The 17186-nt window shown below is 45.6% G+C and overlaps 1 protein-coding gene across 3 annotated transcripts in view; it reads left to right on the forward strand.

The window, feature by feature from the left end:
• MID2 (midline 2) overlaps window positions 1-17186 on the forward strand; it is a 100153-nt gene that overhangs the window by 21179 nt on the left and 61788 nt on the right. For all 3 annotated transcript variants that reach the window (XM_047765038.1, XM_047765039.1, XM_047765040.1), the window contains exon 3: window positions 9727-9822. In XM_047765038.1, coding sequence (XP_047620994.1) covers window positions 9727-9822 — 96 coding nt within the window. The remainder of the gene's footprint in view (window positions 1-9726; window positions 9823-17186) is intronic.

Consider the following 17186-nt stretch of genomic DNA (forward strand, 5'->3'; position numbering starts at 1 on the left):
CTCATATAACATTAACAGGACCCTGTGTTGAAAAATTCTTTTTTTGTCTTTTTAGAGCCGCACCCGTGGCATATGGAGGTGCCCAGACTAGGGGTTGCATCAGAGCTGTAGCTGCCAGCTTATGCCACAGCCACCACGATGTCAGATCTGAGTCGCGTCTGTGACCTACACCACAGCTCATGGCAACGCCAGATCCTTGATCCACTGAGCGAGGCCAGGGATCGAACCTGCATCATCATGGATCCCAGTCAGATTCGTTTCTGCTGAGCCAGAATGGGAACTCCTGGAAGATGTTCATCTATTGTTTCTTGGGTTTGAGAGCAAGTCTAGCAAGTGGGTACTCCAACTATCTGTGCTTTTATCTTGTTTTTCTGTTATTTCTTTTGTCCCAAGTTTCCTCCTCCTCAACAGCTGAAAGGAGCTATCAATCATCAGTCTGAGAACAACTTATAAAACATTGACTCAGATTGTTTTGGGGTAGATGAAAACCCTATCTGTTATTATTGGGCAAAAGAACATATTACAGAAATATAATATAGGTGAGGAAAGATGAAACAAACAAGAATTGCTGAGCCCAAAGGAGTGAGGTTTCAAGGGAAAATGTGGTAATGACATTCAGGTTTATGAAGGGTTGATACAATGAGGTCACGTCTTGTTCTTTATCTCCCCTTAAGAAAGACCAGACAATAAACCATAGCCCCAGAGATTTAGGCCCAGAGTCATTCATTCCTTTAACAAACAATGAATGAGCAAGCAAACGTTTTGTTTTACTGAGCACTTAAATGGTTAAGTCATTGTGGTAGGAGCAGGGGACACAGGAAATAAGGCATCATGCCTGCTCTTGAGGCGCTTTGAGCTTAGTAAGGGAGATAGAAGAGGACATCAGACATTTGAATTCAGAAGGGTAAGTGCCACGACAGAGCTTTGCACAGGGTGCTCTGAAGCACACGGGAAGGGCCAGTGAAAGGAAGTCATGGAGCTCAAAAGCAGGGAATCACGAGTGACTTTGTTGGAGAAGAGGGCCAGCTGGAGAGAGACGGTGAAGAAAGCATTGATGGGACTTGGAGAATGGCCGTAGTGTTATAGGCAATGGAGAGAAAGAATGAAAAAGAAGAGAGGAGTTCCCGTCGTGGTGCAGTGGTTAACGAATCCGACTAGGAACCATGAGGTTGCGGGTTCGATCCCTGGCCTTGCTCAGTGGGTTAAGGATCCGGTGTAGCCAGTGAGCTGTGGCGTAGGTTGCAGACGCGGCTTGGATCCCGAGTTGCTGTGGCTCTGGCGTAGGCCGGAGGCTACAGCTCTGATTCGACCCCTAGCCTGGGAACCTCCATATGCCGCGGGAGTGGCCGTAGAAATGGCAAAAAGACAAAAAAAAAAAAGGAAAAGATATCTTTTTTTTTTTTTTTTTTAAAAAGGAAGTTCCCAGGCTCGGGGTCAAATCAGAGCTGTAGCTGTTGGCCTACACCACAGCCACAGCAATGCAGGATCGGAGCTACATCTGTGACCTACACCGCAGCTCATGGCAACGCTGGATCCTTAACCCACTGAGTGAGGCCAGGGATCGAGGCTTGCGTCCTCATGGATGCTAGTTGGGTTCATTAACCGCTGAGCCACGACGGGAAGTCCCAAGAGATGTCTTGAAGAATGGCGGTATCCAGCTCAGAAACAGCGAAATTGGGAAGGGACTAGCAGATTTGGTGCGATGACTTGACTTCAGATTTGAGTCTGGGTGATTGATTGTGGGTCGTTTAACATTCACTCCCTCCTCAAACATTTTCCGAACACCTATTAGGTGCCAAGCACCACAAGAGGTGTTGGGGATCCAGTGATAAGGTCAGCACAGTCCCTACCCTGGTGGAGCTCTCGGCTTAGGGTGGGGAGCCAGGCAAGTGAGGGCACAGTTACAGGACCGTGTGGTGAGTGTCGTTGACAGTGAGAGCATAGGAGGGACATCAAAAGAAACTTCAGGTGGCGTTTTGGACCCCCAGTTGGGGGACAGGGATGGGGTAAGGGTAAGGGAGTATTCTAGTCCAGAGAAAATAGTTTGTTCAGAGATCTGGAGGTGAGTGAGCATGGGGGCACTCTCAGAGTTGAAAGGACAAGTGCTCCAGGAGTTGAAATTCAGGCCCTTGTGGTGGTGGAACCATCAGGGCCAGAGACACAGGTTTGAGTGTCTTTTTTTTTTTTTTTTGTCTTTTTGCCATTTCTTGGGCCACTCCCGCGGCATATGGAGGTTCCCAGGCTGGGGGTCAAATCGGAGCTGTAGCCACCGGCCTACGCCAGAGCCACAGCAACGCGGGATCCGAGCCGCTGTCTGCAACCTATGCCACAGTTCATGGCATTGGTGGATCCTTAACCCACCGAGCAAGGCCAGGGATCGAACCCTCAACCTCATGGCTCCTAGTCGGATTCGTTAACCACTGAGCCACGATGGGAACTCCACGTTTGAGTGTCTTTACGTGGAAGTGGAGCCATGCAGTAGTGAGCTGAATGAGGGCCAAGGGGTGAGCCTTGTGGCATGCTCCTGGCCTCGAAGGTAGACAGAGAGCAAGAGCAAGTGAAGGAGAAAGGGGAGGATGTGTAAGACAGACAGGAATTGAGAGGGACTTGTGCGAGTGGAGTACAATATTGAGGCCCTCAGGAAAGTAGAGTGACTTCGGCTCAATATTCTGAGTACAGGAGTTCCCATTGTGGCTCAGCAGTCACAAACCCAACTAGTATCCATGAGGATGCGGGTTCGATCCCTGGCCTTGCTCAGTGGGTTAAGGATCTGGCGTTGCCATGAGCTGTGGTTGTGGATCACAAATACCACTCGGGTCCCACGTTGCTGCTGTGGCTGTGATGGAGGCCAGCGGCTGTAGCTCCCATTTGACCCCCTAGCCTACGAACTTCCATATGCTGTGGGTGCAGCCCTAAAAAGACCAAAAAAAAAAAAAAACCCAAACCCCCAAATCTTGAGTATTATCAAAAGAAACACTGGATTTAGGTTTTCTTTTAGAAGGTCCAGGTAATAATTACACATTTAAGACAGAGCTTCAGCCACGCTATGCACCTGAAGAGAGGGAAAAGCCGAGAATGTGGAATAGTATGGGTAGCATTTCTGATACAGGGCCTGGGATAGGGTGGGTTTTTGCTGGAGGATTTCAGAACCTTCTGAAATAGAGGAGGGATGACAACCTGTTTAACCGAACCTGAAGACCAATGCGGATATTCTTCAGCAAAGCCCAGGTAGATTAGAGCTTGGACATCCAGCATGTCACCTGCATCTCATTCTGTGATATAGCCCGTGTCTATACAACAGCAAATAAATGTTTGCGGGAAGGAATAAACTCAGGCATAAGGGTGTGGGCTTCAGTTTGTGGACCAGATGGTGTGTTCTGCTGTTGAAAGGCCATATGTAATTGATACATAAAGTGACAGACTGAAGCAAAAGCAAAGTAAGTATTTTAAGACAAGCAGTTAAAAAAAGAAGACAGAATGTGACCCCAAAAGTCTGCTAAGATTTTGGTTACTGGCTTTTGGAAGAGCTGGGCACGTTGGCGAATAGACAGGATGTCAAAAAGGAGCATGTCAAAGAATAGTAATGGGGTCACTGGCTCAGTCTTTTTAAGGATGAAGTTGTCTCCTGTCAATTGGGAAGGCTCAGGTTTGCAACGGGCTGGCCTTTCTTCCCTTCAGTTCTCTCCGCAACCTCCAAGGTTCGGTTCCTCCATCCAAACAGTTGGGATCTTGTCTAGGTTTAGATAACGTTCCCCTTGTACCTTGTAGAAAGCAAGAGAGAATGTGGGCATTTGATGGCAAGTGATAGTTTCAATAGAACAAACAGAAAGGCTCTGCCCTTTTTTAGGCTTCGAGACTAGCTGGTCAGGTAGGTGTATGGATGTGTGCTCATGTGTATGTGTGGATACATGTGCCTTCCCAGAGCACGACAAACGAAGATCACGGTCAAGTGGGTGCCATAGGGGCTTTAACGAAGAGCTGGTGTTTTGACCTCTAGCTAGGTTTCTTGAGGGAGCCTAGTGAGAAAGTTATCTGAAACAACCTGTGTCTAAAAAAGTTAAGGAAAAAACCCCCAAAAAACCCAGCAATTATTTGAGAGGGTGAGCGAAGCCATTTCTTTTTTTTTTTCCTTTTTTCTTTTCTTTTCTTTCTTTTTTTTTTTTTGCCTTTTGTCTTTTTAGGGCCACACCCGTGGCATATGGAGGTTCCCAGGCTAGGGGTCCAATTGGAGCTGTAGCCACTGGCCTACACCACAGCCACAGCAACGCAGGATCCGAGTCATGTCTGCGACCTACATCACAGGCTCACGGCAACGCCGGATCCTTAACCCGCTGAGCGAGGCCAGGGATCAAACTGGCAACCTCATGGTTCCTAGTCGGATTCGTTAGCCACTGAGCCATGACGGGAACTCCAAAGCCATTTCTTTTTATGGGAAGCTGTCTGGAAGAAGAATAACCTGTGCCTGGCTTTCTCAGACAGAGCAAAACATTTTCCTCTTTGGGAAGGGTAGAACAGAACACAAATAGGCCAAGTCTATATGACACAAATGAAGTGGAACTTGGGTAAAAATGGAATCCGTGTAGACTGCCAAGTTAGCTAACTTGGGTCCTTTAAAACCTCAGTTATGCAGATCAGCCAACTCTTCCCCTCACTTTGTGCTATTTAGACACATGTACATTTAGTGAGAGCGCGAACAATGCAATCACCTGGAGCTGAGGAGGGTCTCAGAGCTTCATAGCACAAATGGCTTCTCTAACCCTCACACAGGGAAGCCCAGAAGGGCCCAGAGGTAACCTCCTGCAGCAGGAAATGGGAGCTTCATCCTGCTCTCCCTGCCAAGCTCCTGTCCCGTTTCCTCCCAGTAGCTATCTCCATTCCAATCTCCCCTGCCACTTTGGCTCTTGTGGTCACGGTTCAAGTGTTCTGAGAAAGCTGCCCTAACTAGGTTTGGGCAGAGGGAAGCCTGGCCCAGTCATTAACTGGACTTCATGAGAAAAGAGCACAATAGGAGTTCCCACTGTGGCTCAACTGTAAGGAACCTGACTAGTATCCATGAGGATGCAGATTCGATCCCTGGCCTCGCTCAGTGGGTTAAGGATCTGCCATTGCCGTGAGCTGTGCCGTAGGTCGCAGACGCGGCTCGGGTCTGGCGTTGCTGTGGCTGTGGGGTAGGCCGGCAGCTGTAGCTCTGATTCGACCCCTAGCCTGGGACCCTCCATATGCTGTGGGTGCGGCCCTAAAATGACAAAAGACAAAAAAAAAATAAAATAAGAGCACAACTAAGCAGTTCTTCACAACCAAACAACAACACAAAAATAAGACAGAGATACATATTTAGTTTACAAAAGGAGATATAGAACTGGATTTTGATGATCATTGTACAACTATAGATGTAATAAATTCATTGAGTAATAAAAAAATAAATGTAAAAAAAGATTTTAAACACACACACGCAATCACACACAGACACACAGACACAGACACACACACACACACACACACACACACACACAGCATTTTTGTTAGCCGGAGTATAGACACAATAATTACTTGGCCGAATTAATGCAATCATTCAGTCAAACCTAGAGTGGCCCAGAATTTCTGGTTCTAAATGATCCATCAGTGCTAAGCATGATAAGGAAGGGTGAGGAAATAAACTGCCTAATTGCTTCAATTCTCTGCTTCCCTTTGCATATGCTCATTATTGAGCATCAATTCCAGTTTGAGAGGAGGCTTTAATTCCTGGTAAATGAATAGGAAGTGAGTAAGTAAATGTTCGGTGTTTCCCTCAAATTATGTCTTGTAATGTAAGAAAACAGTGGCAACGAGCCATCAACAGATGGTGTTTTCATTAGCCAAAGATTTATTTTTCAAAGCATTTTCATATTAATGAAGTAAGGTTGAAATTAGAGTCATCTTGTCAGTTCTAGTTCTGGGTTGTTAAAATGTGCTGGCATTCTGCAAATTACTAGGGGGCCAGAGCGAAATCACCATTTGCCACAATGTTGTGATGGTAACCCAAAGTCCATAGTCTAACTAGACCCCAAATTATGTGTTCGGCCCTAATTTTTGTTTTCAGTGGCTTAACAGAAGCTGCAAGTCTCAGTTGTGGGCCAGAAATGAGGAACACACAGCAGGGATCTTCGTCCTGCTCTGCGCTATGAATTATTTATAAGACACCAGTTTCATGACAAGTGTTGCAACAGGTTGCATGCACTTGTTAGAAAACATTCTCCCCTTGGAATTCCAGGTTTGGAAGGAGACACATTACAATTGAAACACAGACTTCTGGTATTGTGTCTGCAGAGTTCATCAATCTACAGTATGTTTACCTAATACGCCAATAGAGTCATTTGTGATACATGGAATTTCCATCGATCTAGGAATCTGGACCACTCTGCTGGAGAAAATCACAAACTGCCTGGGTCCATTACCCATGCCCTCTCTCTAACTTGAGCTGGACCTTTTCATCAAAATATAGCTCCATCCTCTTCACCTTACGGCCAAATTTTTGAAGAGGGGTCCAGTCCGGTAGCCTCCCCATCATCACTATTGACACCCTCACTATCCCCGTACCGATTGGCATTTGCTTCCAAAATGCTACTGAAAACTCCTTTTTCAAAGGTCACCAGTGACCTCTAATTTCCAAATCCAGCTGCCTTTGATCAGGCCTCATATTTCTTGCATTCTCCGTGTATTTGACAGTGACAAATCCTTTATTAAAACATGTTTCTCTCTATTATCCTCTTAGCTTGGCCCAGATCGGCATTACCGACTGCTTTGCATATTGCAGCCTCCTCCTGACCTGTGCCCCTGCTCCTCCCCCAGCTCTCGTGTTTCAGCCTGCCCTACACAGGTTGATCTCATAAACGCAGCTCTGATTATGTCATTATCTTGCTCAAAAGCCTTTGGTAAACCCCCACTGCTTTATTTTTATTTTATTGTATTTTATTTTTTATTTTTATTTATTTATTTATTTATATTACTCAATGAATTTATCACATCTGTGGTTGTATAATGATCATCACAATCTGATTTCACAGGATTTCCATCCCACAACCCAAGCACATCCTCCCACCCCACAAACTGTCTCCTCCAGAGATCATAAGTTTTTCAAGGTCTGTGAGTCAGCATCTGTTCTGCAAAGAAGTTCAGTCTGTCCTTTTTTCAGATTCCCCATGTCAGTGAAAGCATTTGATGTGGGTGTCTCATTGTATGGCTGACTTCACTCAGCAGGGTGATTTCTAGGTCCATCCATATACACAATGGAGTATTACTCGGCCATTAAAATGAATGAAATATCAGCATTTGTAGCAACACGGATGGACCCACTGCTTTAAATAGGTACAAACTCCTCACCTAGACATCCAGGACCTTTATAACAGGGCCTCGAGCTCCATTTCCACCTGGTGCCCCACTGCCCTCCTATACCCTCTGTTCTAGCCAAACTCAACTTCTATTTCCTGAACATGTCCTATACTTTATTCCCTCTTACTTTGACTCGTGCTATTCCTGGTGGCTGGAATACCCTGCCCGCCTCCATCTCTGTCTATTAAAATCCTACTAATCCCTGAAAACCCATCTTAAATTCACCTCCTCCTTATCCCTGAAGTCAAAGCACCTTGAATAGAGTAGGTGCTCGATACCTTTTGTATTAAATACAAATGAAATACCTCTTATATTAAATCTCTGCAGTGCCATTTCTCCCCCTGCCCCCGACGTCTCCTTAGCTTAGAACTCAGGTTCAAATCAACCATTGGAGCCCTTTGTTTTTCCTTTTTCTCTCCCTTTGTCCTTGCTACGGAGAAAGCCACAGATTGAGACCATTGTGGAGTTAAAGAAGGCCGGGGGGAGACACAGTGTCCGCGCCAAGAAAAATGGAATAAATGGCGAAAAAAAAAAAAAAAAAAAAAAGCATTCCCATGGGAATAAAGCCAAAGAAACCAAGAGAGATCTGGCGAGAAGAAAAGCAGAGATGAAGCTGATTCTCATAATCCAGATTGAGAACAAGTGAGATCAGACTGCCTGTTCTAGAAATACAGAGATCCATGGGAATACATCCTCTGGGATAGATTCATGGGACAGGGCCGAGGATACTAAGGAGCCACAGCTGCTTAGCAGAGAAGGAAGGGGCCAAGTCCATGAGTCCTCTGTGTCCTCCCCTTCACTTTGCCTGGCCTCCCCCTTCCCCTCCCCCCAACCCCAAACATGAACTTTGAACAACCACAAACCATAGGAACCATGGAGATAGCAGGGAACAAGACCCAGGGAAGGAAAGCTAGCAGAATAAGGGCCAGGAAGTTGGGGTATTACATTTGGAACAGACTTTGTGAGAGAGGAGCGGATGTTGGGGTAGGTCCTGGAAGAGAAGCAGCCTCCGGAGCTGAAGACTTGGGAAGGGGGAAGGGGGGGGAAGCCCATTATCAATCCAGAGCGAAGCACATTCTGTTTTGTCCACATAAGGAATGGAAGAGAATAGCTTGCTCAACCGAAAATATTCTAAGAGGCCTTAGTACTATGGTAACTATGTTATAATAAACAGATTTGCAAAGCGCTTCTAATGTTTACCTCCGAGGCTCTATGTACCAGTAAACAATAGTAAGCAATGGATGTCCTGTCTCAGATATAGCCACGCTTCACATTTCGAAGTCTGGCATTTCCCTAGGCTATCTCATAGCGTCAAAGAAGGCCAACCGTGAGATAAAATGCTAGATTTTGATGAATTCCACACTGAAAATGTCATCTTTTTTTTTTTTTTGGAAGGAAGCCACTGGTCAATAGAAAGTGTTATCATCAAAGACAAAAAAAAAAAAAAAATCATGGAAAAACTGGAGTAAAGCTGTGTCTGAGGACTAGAGACCTGGGTTCCAGTCCTAGTTTGGCCACATACTAATTATAGGATTGTGCAAAACCCTTTACCCCCATTCTGCAGCTCCGTTCTCTCATCTGTAAAATGCTGATATCACCTACTTCATAGGCTGTCATGCTTATCACAAGATATGGATGACATTGCTTAGTATTGTGTCTGGCAAGTGGTAATTGTTCAATAAATTATAGTTTTCTCAGTCTACTCATCTGTAAAGGAGAGAGAATAAAACCTGTTCTTCCTATGTGACAGGATTACCATGGGGGCAAAATGAGATACTGACTCTGAAATACTTTCAGAGTTTTAAAAATATGATAGAAAACAGAAAGTTGCTTTAGTGTAGGCATCCACAAAGTCACGACTGTCATCTTTTCCCCACTGATGACAGTCTGGAATAAATGAACAGCATTACTCATTAGCCCCTGGAACAGTGCCTGGCCCACACTCAATGAAACTTTGGGCGTTCCCGTCGTGGTGCAGTGGTTAACGAATCCGACGAGGAACCATGAGGTTGCGGGTTCGATCCCTGGCCTTGCTCAGTGGGTTAAGGATCCAGCATTGCTGTGAGCTGTGGTGTAGGTCGCAGATGTGGCTCGGATCCTGCATTGCTGTGGCTGTGGTGTAGGCCGGTGGCTGTAGCTCCGATTGGACCCCTAGCCTGGGAACCTCCATATGCCGTGGTCTCGGCCCTAGAAAAGGCTAAAAGACAATTTTTTTTTTTTTTTTAAAAAGGAAGCTTTGAAATATTTGTTGACTGACTGATGGAACGCCACATGATACTGGCTCTCAGATTGAACATGTCTTCTTTTTTCTTCCCTCTTCCCTGTTTCCCTGTGGCTTCACACTCTCCGCGCTGGCAGCAAACTCTGGAGATGAACCTCACCAACCTGGTCAAACGCAACAGTGAACTAGAGAATCAAATGGCCAAACTGATACAGATCTGCCAACAGGTTGAGGTATGTAACCGAGACAGTCATGTCATTCTTTCCGAGGACCTGGATCAGGCCATTCTTTCGGGGGGACTTGAGTTTTGTCAGAGTGTAGCTCAGCCATTTGGAGTGAAAGGGCCGAATGATAGTTCTGGGGTGTCTCATTCCTTGATGAGGCTTGTCAGAAGACAAGTGACCGTTAGCTCTTGTTTTTAAAAAGTATTTAAGTGGTGGTGGTGGTGGTGGGGAGCTATCTAGGGGGCCATCCCTTCTCCTTTCATAATAGCAGGTGGCATGAGAATCTGACATGAAGTGTGTTTCTTCCTTCCTCAAACTGGCAATCGTGGCTCCTTCAAGCGATTACTGGGGAATAAGGGGAGTTGGGGATTCTGGGTCCTTGGGGTAGGGGGAGGTTCATTCAGTGCAATGTTGTTTCTGTACAAATATTATCGGAGCTGCTTCTCTGCCTCTTCTCTCTTCTTCCCCATCCACCTTACCTGGTCCTCAGTCATCCTTTCCACTTATTCTTATCATCGACAAATGACGTCTGTGTTGAAGGTGCCTGTGAATTATCCAATGTTGTGCAACTATAAGGTTGTCAACAGTTGTTTTCTACAGAAAATCTCAGAGCAGAGCTTATAAGAGGAGTTGACCTCTTCATAATGGACCCAATAAAAGAAAGATGTCATCTCTCTCTTTTTTCTTAAGCGCACGAGACGTCAGCCATAGCCTTTGGTTTTGTGTTGATTTTGTTGGAGAGGCAATGGCAGGGCTTAAAGTATAAACAGGGCTGGGTAAAATATTGTAGGACTCCTCATGGCCAGTGATTGGATAAAAGTGTGTCTTCATTCTGTTTACAACTGGACAGTCTAGTTCTAATCTTGTGTGACAGAAAATGTAATGCTTCAGGTTTATTTTATTTGAAGTAATAAAGTAGGATTTTATGAAAATCTCACCTTTTAATCCCCTACCCCCTGGGTATTCCTATGTAAGAGAGTGTGGGAAATCTTCTTGTAAGGCAAAGAATCTTTTTTTTTTTTTGTCTTTTTGCCATTTCTTGGGCCTCTCCAGTGGCATATGGAGGTTCCCAGGCTAGGGGTTGAATCGGAGCTGTAGCCGCCGGCCTACGCTAGAGCCACAGCAACGCAAGATCCGAGCTGCGTCTGCGACCTACACCACAGCTCACGGCAACACCAGATCGTTAACCCACTGAGCAAGGGCAGGGATCGAACCCGAAACCTCATGGTTCCTAGTCGGGTTTGTAAACCACTGCGCCCGACGGGAACTCCAGAATCTTCTTATAGAAGTAACCGCTCCTGATTGTTTGGACATCTTAAAATATGGTTTTGTTTTTTGGGGTTTTTTTTGTTTTGTTTGTTTGTTTTTTGGTTTTTAGGGCTGCACCTGCAGCACATAGAGGTTCCCAGGCTAGGGGTCGAATCGGAGCTGTAGCCGCTGGCCTACACCACAGCCACAGCAACACCAGATCCGAGCCGCATCTGCGACCTACACCACAGCTCATGGCAATGCCTGATCCTTAACCCACTGAGCGAGGCCAGGGATCGAACCCGCAACCTCATGGTTCCTAGTCGGATTCGTTTCCACTGCGCCACGATGGGAACTCCAGTATTGGGTTTCTTAAAGTAGAGTGTACGTGTTTGATGAACATATGATTGCAATTGGATCCCCGCCGGGCGCTCCGTTTGTGGAAGCGAGTGGTGCTATATGTAGGGTACACAGGATGCTGGTTAAACTCAGGTGCGAGATTGTGGAATGGGGTGGAGAATTTAAGAAGAAGCTTAAGGGATGGACAGAAAGAATTGTGCAATGTAAGTTGGAAAACTGGGTTCTATACTTGACTCTGTCACTAGCTCATAGTACGAACCTGAGTGAGTCCTTTAGCCTCTCCAGTTCAGTGTCCTTACGTATAAAATGAGGGATTAAACTGAATACATGACCTTCAGCCTCTCTTCCACATTTCTCAAGTCGTAATTCTGTAAATGGTTACTTTCTTTATTCTTTTCTTTTTCTCATCGGGCTCCTCCTTTCCAAGAGGAGAGAAACAAAACAGAAGGCATTTTAGAGTGGTTTTCAGCTAATCAGAATCTCTTTATGTTGCACTCTATCAAAGCTTCTGATTATGCTGTTAGATTACAGTATAAGAAACCCACACTGGTAAAGAGACAAGGAGGTATTGTGAGCAGGAGACAAGATAAGGAATCCCTTGGTTTAGAATTTGCATGATTGAGGGTGGGGTAACAGCTCAGAGTGAATAAAACGTGGTTAGAAAGTATAATCATCGCTTTCTCATTCTCATCAAAAAGACTGCATTAAGGAGACAGCAAGTTGTAGTCAAATTAGCAAAGTAAGCAGCTTATTTTCATTGCCTATTCTCTTTAGGACCTCCCTAACATCTCGTCATCCCACCCTCCCCCGGAAGCTTATCACTCTGGCCATTCTCACCCAGACATAGCCCTGTTCCAACCTTCCCCAGCCCAGTGCACCAATCGAAGCTTTATAATTCAGGGTCCTACTCTTTTCAGGTGGCAAGGTCGCCTCATAAAACAGTGCATCATTGTGTCACTGGAGGAGGACTCGTTCATGCCCTCTAGGTTAGAGGCGATGCCTTCATGCCTTTTGGAAGTTCATGCTTGAGCCTTCAGGAGATGCCACCAGTGCTGCCAAATGTAGGCAAAATAAGGGGGACGAGCAGCCCAGTGACAACCAGTGAAGGATGGATTTAAGAGGCTCCCTTAAGGGTGCTTATTAAATCCTTGGCCACTGTCTGCTCTGGCCTACAAAAGGTCACTTTTTTTTTTGTCTTTTGTCTTTTTAGGGCCGCACCTGCGGCAGATGGAGGTTCCCAGGCTAGGGGTCGAATCGGAGCTGTAGCCGCCGGCCTACACCACAGCCACAGCAACGCCAGATCTTAGCTTCGTCTGCGACCTGTGAGCTGTGACCACAGCTCATGGCAACACCGGATCCTTAACCCACTGAGCGAGGCCAGGGATCCATCCCGCATCCTGATGGATGCTAGTCAGATTTGTTTCCCCTGCGCCACGACAGGAACTCTCCAAAGGTCACCTTTTATTCATACTTACTTATGCAGCCGAGCATTGTACCGGGTACAAAGAAAATGGCACAGACACGCTACTTACCCTGGGAGGGCTCCCACGCTATAAAAATTCACCCTGATGTGGATACGCTTGTGCAAGAAGTACAGACAATAGAATAAAAATGTGAACTGAGAATTGGGAAAGAATCTTGAGAGACTGCCTTACATGGCAAGGGGCAAGGGTGAGAGTACATTCTGGGAGTTAGTTCCATGGTCTATTCCGTTTCGGATTCTGTCTTTGACATTGACCCTACAGGAGGGTTTATGGAAGACCACGGCTGTGCTCTATGACATCATCCCTTCTGAAAGGTTAAGGATGTGCCCTAACTTCCCCCATAATAATAGGGTGAGTCCAGGGTACTTATTATGCTCATTCAGCACAGAGCCTGTGTGTCCAGAAGGCTTCAGGACAAGCCCCAGGAGTAGAAATGCAGTTCAGGAAGGGATTTGAGACTTCATAAATGCTTATAAATACTTTATAAAATGAAATACATCGTAGGATGCTGTCTGTCTTGAGAGCCAGACCCTGAAGGGTGATGTGAATTTTTTTTTTTTTTCATTTTGTCTAATCCAGATTTGTCTCCGGGGAAGGACTATCTTCTTTATAAACCAGGCATTTCACATCGGGGCGGGGGTGGAGGATACCAGCTAAGGCAGTTCTGAGAAAACTGGAATAGGCTATTTTCCTGCCAAACCTGTTCCCCTTCCTGACTGTCTGCAAATGTTTTTGTCACAGATTGACTTTTCATAAAAGAGCCATAAATACCACCTCCCTCTCCTGGTTCTTTCTCCCTGTTCTCTATTCTCCTCAGAAAGTAAACAAAGCTGCACTCTTCCTATTATTACAGAAACAGAGATTAGGATCGCCGCAGATTTGTTAGCTGCGTGCTTTGGTAACGTCGTCGCTGCCCAGCTTTCAGAATTCAGTGGCTCGGCAGTTGGAAAATATTTTCTGGCGAGGCTGGAGAACATGGGAAGGAGGGAGAGGCAGACCCGGGACTCCTTTAATCGGGTTAAGGAAGGGCACGCTCTGACCTTGCTGCTCTGGCCACTTGATCTCTATATATAGCTCTTTATCCTGCCTCATCAGGCATCCTTTGTTTACATTTCCAAAGGAAATCTCTGTTTAATGCATAGCCAAGGGACAATATATACCAACAGATGAATATTTCCTCTTGGCTTCCAAGACTGCATGGTTTTGTGAATAAATAAGCGTTCCTGAAAATATTGAGGGGAGGAGAAATGGTTAAATCCCCAGCAACCGGTCAGTCAACATTTCTTGAGCAAACACCGTGTACCCAGTGTGGTAGGTCATGTGCAGGCGACAGGAGACACATAACCTTGTTGATGACCTCCAGGAGCTTTTAGGCTGGCTGGGGACAACCCAGGATCTAGTGAGAGAGAGAGAGAGGAGCGTGCAGGACAGGGAGCACAAATGCATGTAGCATAGCCCTTCCGTGTTTACTTCTCTCGTTGTATCGTTAACTTTTAGGGCACCGGGCATGGTAAAGCACCTGCCTGGATATGTTGTGTGCCATCTGCTTTCCTCCCCTCCAGAAGTGCTGTGGGACAATGGGCTAATCCATCCCAGAAGCTCCATGGGCAGATTGATTTCTTTCTGGCTCTTCTCAAGCCTTTGAAGGGGCTGGGTGGCACAGCTCTTTAGCTTTAAGAGGAAGAAAAAAGCAAAGAGAGGAGCTGGCAGAGAGGGAACGGCTTCCCTTGGTTTGTGGGATTTCAGCTTCCTGTCTTGCCACCAGGTCTTAGCTCCGGTAACTTTCAGAATTCTTCCTCTTAGAGTTCAAACTCTAGGTGGCTTGGTGTTCTCCCCTGTCTGTTCCTTTTGCTCCTTGAAAGGGTGTTTGTTTGGGGAAGAGCAAGAGTCGATGTCTGACTGCTTCTCCCCACATAAAAATAGACGTTTTAAGAGAAATTAGTTTAGGAGTTCTCGTTGTGGCTCAGTAGAATCGAACCCAGCTAGCATCCACGAGGACACGGGTTCAATCCCTGGCCCCACTCAGTGAGTTAAGGATCTGGCATTGCCATGAGCTGTGGGGTAGGTCACAGATGTGGCTCAAATCTGGCGTTGCTGTGGCTGTGGTGTATGTAGGCCAGCAGCTGCAGCTCCGATTCGACCCCTAGCCTGGGAACTTACATGTGCTGAAGATATGGCCCTAAAAAGCAAAAAAAAAAAAAAAAAAACCCAAAAACAAACAAACAAAAAACCACTGCTCTGGATGATTTCAGCAGATGATCCTTACATGATTTAGAGTGGTCGAGCTAGAAGATATAATAGAATCTAAATCATGAAAGCACAAATATGCTCGTTGGAGGACTCTTCTGCAAGCCCTGAGGACATGATACAGTGAAGGAGTGATTAGAGTGAAGTAAGTGTAATCAGAGAGCATTTAATGGAAAAATTCAATTTAGCCAGACATCAAAGGGGGAAAAATAAATTCCTCCCTGTGCTGAGACAGAGAGCAGAGGTATTAACAGAGGGGGCAGTGAGCAGGTCATATGAGCAAAATGGTACCTGGCTATACACTGGGTATATCGAGATAAATAGGAAATGGTCTCTGCCCTCAAGAAACTTGCCTGACAGGTAAAATGTCAAATCTAATACAAATATAATTATTGTAATGAAGGTAAGTGCAAGATGACAAGCTAGCACAGAGAAAGAAACACCTAATTGCCTCAGAGGCTTAGGAAAGACTGCAGAATGGAAATAAAAAGCAAGTTATCTTGAACCAAGAGTAGAATTCTGCCAAGAGAAAATGAGAAAAGAGAGAGACGGGGAACACATGGGAGGACACAGAAGGGGAAACAGCCTCGGGGTGTTCAGGGAACCACCAGAAGCTTGGTTCAGCCAGAATGTGACATGTGAGAATCATTGCAAGAGGTGCGTATGAAGTAGCCAGGGCCTCATATGCCAGGGATCGGTGTCGGACTTTATCCCGAAGCCCCTGGGGACCCATGGAAGGATATAAAGCAGGCGAATGACTGGATGAAGTCTTCATTTCAGGATTGCTCTGGCTGTAGTGTGCAGGATGGAACAAGGGTCAAGGGTCACACCTGAAGGCGAAGAGACCAGTTAGGTGGCTTTTACTGATAACGTGGAGAGATGAAGGCCTAACCTAAGGCAGTAGCAGTAGGGCTAGGGAAGGGGGGATAAATTCAAAACACACTTGGAGGAGATGGAATCAATATTATGGGGTGATCAGTTAGATGCAAGGGGTGGAGGGGTGAGAAAATAAATAGTAGGATGATGATCCATAGGGTTCTGGCTTGGGTAACTGGATGAATGTGTTGCCTTTCACTAGGTTAGGAGATACAGACAGCGTTCTTTTGGGACATGGGAGATTTGTTGTGCTGTGGGTCAGAGGGTCAAGGAGGAAATGCCTAGTGGCCAGCTAGCTGGATCTGAAGGTCAGGAGAGAGGTCTGGGAAAGGGATAAAGACTTGGGAGTCATCTAAGGAGCACTGAAAGCCACGGAGAATGTGGAGAATGAGAAGAAAACCCAGGGCACATCCCATCCAATTGTTCGTCACTCTGAATACAACCACAAAGGGACTTTGCAAAAATAAATGGAAAGACTATGGAGCTTCTTATGAGATAACTGCGGGGCAGCGTGTGTTTAAAAAATTAAATGTCAGAAGGAACTCATTCATTTGTAGCAATAACCAGCATTTTATTATGTTTTCATTAATGATTTTTATTTTTTCCATTATAGTTGGTTTACAGTTTTCTGTCAATTTTCTGCTGTACTGCATGGTGACCCAGTTACCCATACATGTATACGTTCTATTTTCTCACATTATCCTGCTCCATCATAAGTGACTAGACATAGTTCCCAGTGCTATATAGCAGGATCTCATTGCTTACCCATTCCAAAGGCAATAGTTTGTATCTATTAACCCCAGACTCCCAGACCATCCCACTCCCTCCCCCTCCCTCTTGACAACCACAAGTCTTTCTCCAAGTCCATGAGTTTCTCTTTTGTGGAAAGGTTCCTTTGTGCCAGATAGTAGATTCCAGATATAAGTGATATCATATGGTGTTTGTCTTCCTCATTTCCAGCATTTTAGGTACTGCCTCTATACGGACTGTGATAGTAAGTAACACTTAATGAAGATTTCCTGTGACGTTTTATAGGTATTAACTCATTTCATCCTCACAACAGCTCTATGAGGTAAACACTGTTATTATTCTTGCTTTACAGATAGACACTGAGATACAGAGAGATGGAAGTGATTTGCCAAGGTCAGGCTGCTAGTA

The sequence above is a fragment of the Phacochoerus africanus genome, chromosome X (genome assembly GCF_016906955.1).
Source record: "Phacochoerus africanus isolate WHEZ1 chromosome X, ROS_Pafr_v1, whole genome shotgun sequence".
Lineage (NCBI taxonomy): Eukaryota > Metazoa > Chordata > Mammalia > Artiodactyla > Suidae > Phacochoerus > Phacochoerus africanus.